General features: G+C 39.6%; 1 protein-coding gene across 1 annotated transcript in view; it reads left to right on the plus strand.

Moving 5' to 3' along the window:
- Positions 1-4,315: 4,315 nt before the first annotated feature.
- Positions 4,316-8,319, plus strand: part of LOC134873371 (zinc finger protein ZFP2-like) — a 24,156-nt gene continuing 20,152 nt past the window's right edge. The window contains exon 1 of the mRNA XM_063896913.1: positions 4,316-4,835. Coding sequence (XP_063752983.1) covers positions 4,643-4,835 — 193 coding nt within the window. The 5' untranslated portion in view covers positions 4,316-4,642. The remainder of the gene's footprint in view (positions 4,836-8,319) is intronic.

An 8,319-nucleotide genomic window follows, 5' to 3' on the forward strand; every position in this document is an offset into this window, starting at 1 on the left:
CATCGCGACGCATTGTTTTCTGCACCGGGAAGCACTCGTTGCCAAAACATTGCCAGAAGACCTAGTTCCTGTACTGGGAGATGTTGTGCGCATGATACATTTTGTGAAAACGAGACCTGTGAAAAGCCGCATGTTCGCATCATTGTGTGAGGAAATGGGAGCGGAGCATAAAGTGTTATTGCTGCACACGGAGGTCCGGTGGCTGTCCCGTGGCAAAATTTTAGCTCGTGTGTATGAGCTGCGGGAGGAACTTAAAGTCTTTTTGACAAATGAGAAGTATGATGACGCTAAGTTGCTCTCAAGTGATGAGTGGTGTGCAAGACTAGCATATCTGGCAGATATATTTCAACATCTGAATGACCTGAACACACGAATGCAAGGCCGAAATGAAAACCTGCTCACAAGTACAGATAAAATACAGGGATTTCGTTCAAAGGTGCTGCTCTGGAAACAACATGTGGAAAGTGCCAATCTTGAAATGTTCCAAAACACACAGAAATGGCAAGAGAAATGGCCGAGTGTCAACAGTGCTGCACTGTGTGAGACAATAGGTAAACATCTGCAAAGTCTTGAGCAGAGGTTGTCATTTTATTTCCCTTCACTTTCCACTGATTGCCTTGACTGGGTGAGGAACCCATATAGCTCAACTGCAGTTGGAAGGGACATGACATTGCAGGAGCAGGAAGAAATAACTGAACTGAGACAGAATCGTGGTCTAAAGCTGAGCTTTGCTGATCTACCTTTGGACAGTTTTTGGCTGACTGCTGCCAAGGAGTTTCCTATTCTGGGAAACAAAGCAATTTCAGCTCTTCTCCCTTTCTCCACCACCTATCTGTGTGAGCTGGGCTTTTCAAGCATGACTACTTTAAAGACTAAGAAAAGAGAGAGACTCAGAGCTGTTGAGGAAGATCTTCGTGTTTGCCTTTCTTCAATTCCTGCAAGAATATCAGATTTGTGTTCAACTAAACAAGCCCAGGTTTCACATTGAGTAAGTAAAATGAGACTACATTTTCATTATATAAACTTTTTGTGACATTTTTATTTGGTGGTGTGCCGTGGGATTTTTCTAACGTGAAATATGTGCCATGGCTCAAAAAAGGTTGGGAAACAATGGGTTAGATGATTTTATTTTGTCTAAAAATCTGAATCTGCAAATTACTAGTAACTTAAGCTGTAAAATAAAATGGTGCCGTAAAAAGTTCCATATTTCCCTCTGGGATATGTTAGAAATAATCAATATATTGGAGCGGAACATTAAAAGATAATTCACTGTTTCTGGACGGAGCATATATGTCCAATTCCGGTAGTATTACCGGATGTTGTTTTTAGCCTCAGATAGCATATAGCTAATATTGTATTGTATATATGAGTAGAGGGAGAAGGACGCGTGGAGTTACATACTAAACACACCGCCTCTACCCCTCACTCATTAATGCTGCAATGATACGGTTGCGTGTTTAATAACGGATAAACTTCAGAAGGATTGCATAATAGAATATCGTAGGTGAGAGCTTCAGGACATCACTAACAAGATGGCGACGGTGACGTCATAAGAGAACCCGCCCCTGACGACGTCAGCCAATAGAAGAGTCCAGAGAACCCCATGTGACAAGCGGCCAACAGGATCCAGCCCCAGCTACCAACCAATGAGAGCACGAGACCGGAGCACATCTTATTTTGAAGTTGTTTATTTGATGGCGGGAAAGAGGTGGTTCTATAAAACATGTTTGTATTGTGAAATCGATCTCTCTTGTTCCGGACCGCCAGACAGTAACTACTGATGAGCTCCGCTCAGTCAGCGGCCTGTGGACGCGTGTACCAGGCTATTGAGCCACAGCTGTGAAACTTTTGTAAAACTTACTGCTGCCTCCTTTTATTAAATACCCCTTTTAAAACTTATAAGAGGAGCTTCCCTTCGTTTCTTTTAATCGACTCCTGGGCTTGGAATGAATGAACATTTCCTACAGATATAATGTGGGGGTTGTAAAGTAGCTGACTAAACTATTAAATACAAATAATTAAGTATAGTCTGTGTTCCTTGGGTAAATAATAACACAGCAATTGAAGTGAGTTTATATGTACTTAGTCATGAGGATTAATGTTTGTGTTCTGCTGAGGCAGAAAGAAAGTCTGAAAGAAACGAAAAAGTAGTTGATGCCGTAAGAACGTTTCTGAACATTGTGGGAATTATAGTGGAGATGAAGTGCAGGGGCTGCTGAGAGGCTTTCATGTCCTCTCAGAGCGTTGATCAATGATGCAAAGCCAGACTGGAGGGACGTCTGGAGGCCAATAGCTCGAGAGAGAGGTGTGGGGAGGGTCGAGGAAGATCACCGGCTACAAACAGTCAAACACGGCTATGGAGGGGACCCTTGAAGGTGCGAATGAGCTAAACCTGTTCTACAACAGGTTTGATCATCCCATCTCCAGCTCAACAGGACAGCAGGGGTTCTCTGGCACCATTTAACCACATCTTCTACCTCTTCTCCAACCACACCCAACACCACTCCACAGGGGACAGCAGCCTTTTCCCATTCTACCCCACTCTTAGGTGACACTTCCAGTAGCTTCACTCTCCGATAATCACCACTGGACAGGTCAGGAATCAGCTCTTGAAAATCAACATGAGAAAGGCCAGGGGTTCAGACAACACCAACCCCCGGGTGCTCAAGGTGTGCGCCGGACAGTCTGCAGGAGCTTTTCAGCACCTATTCAGTCTCTCCCTGAAGCTGATGAAGGTGACTGAGATCTGGAAGACTTCCTGCATTGTCCCTATGCCCAAGAGAACACGCCCAGTACTTTATGAGACGACAGGCCTGTAGCTCTGACTTCTCATGTCATTAAGATCTTTGAGAGACTGATCCTGCAGCATCTCAAACCCCTTGTCTTTTGACTCCCTCTACAGTTTGCCTACCAGGCCATTATTGGTGTAGAGGATGCCCTCATCTACATGCTGCACAAAGCCAACTCAAACCCGGAGAAGCCGCACAGCTCACTAAGAATCCTGTTCTTCGACTTCTCCAGCGCCTTCAACACGATCCAGCCACACCTGCTCGCTAAGAAGCTTTCACTGATGCAGGTGGATCACAGCTTGGTGGCCTGGATGATAGACTACCTAACCAGCAGACTTCAGTATGTCAGACTGCAGGGCAGCATGTCTAATGTGCTGGTGAGCAACACTGGTGCACCCCAAGGAACTGTGCTGACACCATTCCTGTTCACCCTCTACAACTCTGACTTCTGCTTCAACTCCGGCTCATGCCACCTACAGAAGTTCTCCAATGACTCCTCCATCTTCAGCTGCATCACAGATGACAATGAGGAGGAGTACAGGGCCCTGGTGGAGAACTTGGTAGGCTGGTGTGACAACAATCACCTCCAGCTCAACATCAGCAAGACTAAGGAGCTGGTGGTGGACTACAGGCAGAGCACAAAGAGGCCTCTAACCCCATCACCATCACGGGGGAGGAGGTGGAGGTGGTGAACAGCTACAAGTTCCTGGGAACACCAACAAAAGGGATGCTGACAGGCTGAATAAGCTTGTGAGGAAGGCTAGCTCTGTTGTTGGCGCTAAACTGGTCAATATGGAGGAGGTGGCTGAGGGGAGGACGAGGAGGAAACTGGACAGTATAATGGATAACCCCTCCCCCCCTCCATGCAGAGCTAATGAAGATGAGGAGTACGTTCAGCCACAGACTCATCCCACCTCGGCACAGCACTAAGCACCTGGGAAAGTCCTTTGTGCCTGAAGCCATCAGGCTGCACAACATGGGGTTAACCATGTGACTCAATGAATAATAACCCGGAGTGCACAAAGACTGCACTTTTGCACAATAACTTTTACTGCACTTTCTTTCTGCACACATACATGTGTATATTTTTTAACAAAACAGACCCCAAATGTATATATGCTGACATCATTTATTTTATGTTCTGCTCTAACAGTTTGTTTTAAAACCGTTATCTGTATATCATTTTATATTTTTATTTTATTATATCTTTATTTTCATTTCATATCTTTGTGTGAATCTGTTCTGTTTTTTACTTATCTCTATCTGTTGCGGCATAAATGCTTGAATTTCCCCACAGGGATTAATAAACGTACATCTTATTTTACCTTATTAGTAGGTTATTCGTTTATTTATATTTATGATTCTTTATTTTCCATTTCTCCTATATTAGTATTTTAAGTTAGTTCTAATACATTTTTTGTAAAGGGTAGTTTTATTATTAATCCAGCTGTAGTGTGGTAATGCAACGTCTGGATGCCAACCATCTCTTCAAACCAAAAAGAAAAAAAGGATCAATCTTTCCCGCTTTTATTTTGAAGTCATCAAACCAAACCGGAAGTTATGTTCCCAGCTCTTTTTAATCTGAATCCAGGAGTCACGTCGCGACAATTCTCTCTCTCTCTGTTCCTGAGAAAGTGTGTGTGAGCTCCAGCACTACTGATCCATCATCTGTGTGTCTGGATAAACTTCTGAATAGACTTTGTGCCCTTTTTTCTGAAGCGCTTACCTCGGACTATAGGAGCTAGCTTAGCATGCTAGCTGGAAACACCAGAGCAACACTAGTCAGAGTGAGAGTTTGATGGAGAGAAACAGTGCGTTTAACGGAGTGTGCAGGAAAAGGTGATTTAGTCAACATGAGTACAGTCCAAATGCTGTTTGCGTTGAAGAAGCAGCGACTCACTGCTGCTGCTGAAGACATCTTTGTTCTGTTTGAAAAAACGATGGCAGAGTACGAGGAGGAACTGTGTCGTTCAAAAGAGAAGAACGAGAGACTCCAGAAACTACTGGACTCTGTTGTACAGCCTCAGCTTCGGATTCGCAAAGCAGGTGCTCCTTTTTCTCTTTATTAACCCTCTTGTTGTGTTCGTTTTCCCCCGAAATCCTGAATTAACAAATATGTAATGAATAACGAAATCAATAATAATTTACTACCACATTATAACTGAGTGAATACTATCTCAATTTTAAAATGTAAGGATGTAGTGAATGTAATATACATAATTCACCCCCTTCTTAAGTGTGGTTCTACACACTGTTGTTTCATGCCTGTGAGTATGACCGTTGGTTTATGCTTGAAAGTACGACTGTAAAAAGGGATCGTGGTCCCTTTAATTAATCTGTTTACGATGACGTGGAGCCTCATGCTTGTTGGTTTACAGGACAGCGCCATCTTGTTTTGTTAACTTTTACTGTGTGATTAAACGAGACACGCATTCGTGTGCTCAACTGTAATGAACGTCTCCTGCGTTTCAATACGATCTCCACAAGGATACATTTATGAAGACATTTTTTCTTAAAATTGAACTTTGCATTTGCCCTGGGTCACTAATTCAATTGGTGTTGATAAAAGGCCATCACAGAATTTCACTCCAAAATGAACATGTCATTTCGTCCCTAATTGAAGACTAATTTCACTCCTGTCTAGTATCAGACTACCTCAGAGAATATCAGGACATTCTGATGTGGAATTTCAAAATAAAAGCCCTTTAAAGTATCTTGTTAAAGCAATCTTTTTACTCATTTTCAGATTAGGGTTAAGAGGAAAAGGTGTGTTGCCAGGAACTCATTTCACTTCAGATGGATAGCAGACCACCTCAGAGTGTCACTCAGACAATATCAGGACATTCTGATGTAGAACTTCAAAGTTACAGCTCTCTAAAATGTGTCGTTTAATTTTCATTTACAGAGAAATTATTTTCTTACACATAAGCAGATAATACTGAAAGTTGTGAGTGAATTTTGTAATTATTATACATTTCTTCAAGGTGTATTATCAGTTGTTAACGCTTTGAACTCTTTATTAACACTTCAGGAAGAAGACCCTGAAGTCAAAGTGGGTAGTTGACAAATAGGCCGTAAAACACCATTTATGAAGATAAAACATAAATATGTTTGTAGTGTGACAACTGATCTTTCAGAAAATACAAGTGGTCACAATCTTAGTCTATTAATTTACATTTTTTTTACATTTATACTGCACTGCACTGTTAATAAGTCCTTTGGTGTGACTTAAAAAAAATGAAATAATATACAAATGGCTAATAACAGTTTGTTCTACATTGTTGCACCCTTGATTTCCATAAAGAGTTTTTATTTAATGTGAAATTACTATTAAGAATATTTTTACCCACTTACAGTTGAGCTCGTTGGACTTCTTCCTAGAAATGCAGGGATAACATTCTTGTCAATTGTACAAAATGTTTCAAAATTATACTACATTTTCAGAAGTGATACTTGTCTCTCCCCTAATGCAATATTCAATGTTTTTCAAAGACATTTTTAAGTTAAAACACAGTTTTGATTCTTTTAGAAATGTCACACTATAGGACATCCAAGTCACACTAAAGGACAGAGATGAAAGTAAACGCAAGACTGAGTCAGAAAACTGATTTATAAAGGTTTTATTGTTAACTTTTTATAAAGTAAGTCATTTTTATTTTAAAAAACAGTACTGCATTGTAAAACATATGTAATATATCATCAGTCAATATCAATTCTTTTAGTCTGACTTATCCATTTTGTTGGTGTGGCCTGTAGTGTTGAATTCATATGTTCCTCTACATTTGGGGGCACTACTGGTTGAAGAGGTAAAGGAGCAGGCTCTTCTGGAGGTTCTGCTGGTATCAAATCCATTGGCTCCACCAGTATGTTTTCTGGAGACGTTGGGGTTATGTCCAGAATAGCATTCAGTGCTTTTTCCCTGGCTCTGCATCTTTTCTTTGATTCTTTCCATGTTTTTCGCAATTGTCCTTGCTTCCTTTTTGGTATTGTATTGATGTTAAAGGCACATAGTTTGCCTTCAGTCTTCTTTTCTTGATACCTGTTTAAAAAGAAAATAGATTAAGATCAATGTAACAGATTGACTGATACTCAAGCTATGCTAAAAGTATGCAAATGATGTGTTATACTGCATCGAAAGGGAACATTTCAGGTTGATTTACTTTCTCCGTCGCTCTGCAAGGATCGCCTCCCTGCTGTGTGGATCACTGTTTATTCGCTCTCTGTACTTCCTTGTTCTTTCTTTCCCGCTCATCTCACCCTCAAATCTTACTGTTCTAAAAAAGAGTGAAATTGCATCAATAATATCTAATTTAAACTTTACTTTAATGTCATTTCATCACATTAGACACTGTCTCTAAAATCAGCAGCATAGACTTCATTTAAATCATTACTGAATTTAAAATGGCCAAATATGGTCAATATAGAAAGAAATCATTCAAATAATCTATAGTTGGTTGTTTTAAAAGCTTCTTTTAAGAGACTTTGTCCTTTTGTGCGACATCTTTGTCCTTTGGTGTGACTGTCCAAAGCGTCACACCAGTGGACATTTACTGTCACACCGAAGGACATTTAGTCTTCTGTGTCAGTTGATAGACCTGCCATTGCTAGCTTAATTCTGATTAGCATATGGATAAACACATTTGCATAATTCTCAATGATTATGTTGTTTAGAACACAGATTTTTATCAAAAAATATCATTTAAGGTAGTCACACCAAAGGACAACACAACTCAACACTTTCACTGGTGTGAAAACATATGTAAATGTTTGAACACGTATGATAGAAAAACTTACCATGTGCACTTGTCATGGGCTTCTTTGGAGTCTTCAGTCAAATAACTTTAGAGGGGGTCCATCAATAAGAGATAGTTGTCCATGAAATTGCCCGTCTCAAAATAAGGGTATGGTGTCGCACCATAGGACATTGTTTTCAGTGACAAAGTTTAATAAATCCCTACACTCTTAGAAATATATGTATAGAAAAAAGCATTGGTACTTACTAAAATAGACACGTACACAATTATGCCAGGGGTGTTTAGAAGAATTCCTGAGTTTTGTTTATTTATTTATAAAAGTTAATATCTATTGAACCTAGGTTGGGACAGTCACACCATAGGACAATTTTAACATTTAGCTCAAAGTAATAAAAAATATGAAAAACTGTCTGGATTTATGACAGTACATTTTTACAAAACAGAGACATTTTTAAACTTTTACAGCATTTAAAATGTTAAAAGTATGAATTAAATTCATTTTTATCTCATGAGACAGCGAAATTGCCTTGTCACGTCAACAACCCAAGTACTAACACCACCATCCCATTTCATTTACATATTTGAATATTTGTAGTAAATGTAGGCATTAATTGATGAAATGAGACATTAATTGTTGATTTCGTTTTGATTTACTTCTTTATTTACTTTTTTTAACGCTTATTCAAAAGTGTTTTTTGACAATTAAATAAATGTATAAATTATTTGTTCTACATTTTTAAATCTAAATAAAGCTGAAAAATAATGTATTCGATTTA

The sequence above is a fragment of the Eleginops maclovinus genome, chromosome 12 (assembly GCF_036324505.1).
Source record: "Eleginops maclovinus isolate JMC-PN-2008 ecotype Puerto Natales chromosome 12, JC_Emac_rtc_rv5, whole genome shotgun sequence".
NCBI lineage: Eukaryota > Metazoa > Chordata > Actinopteri > Perciformes > Eleginopidae > Eleginops > Eleginops maclovinus.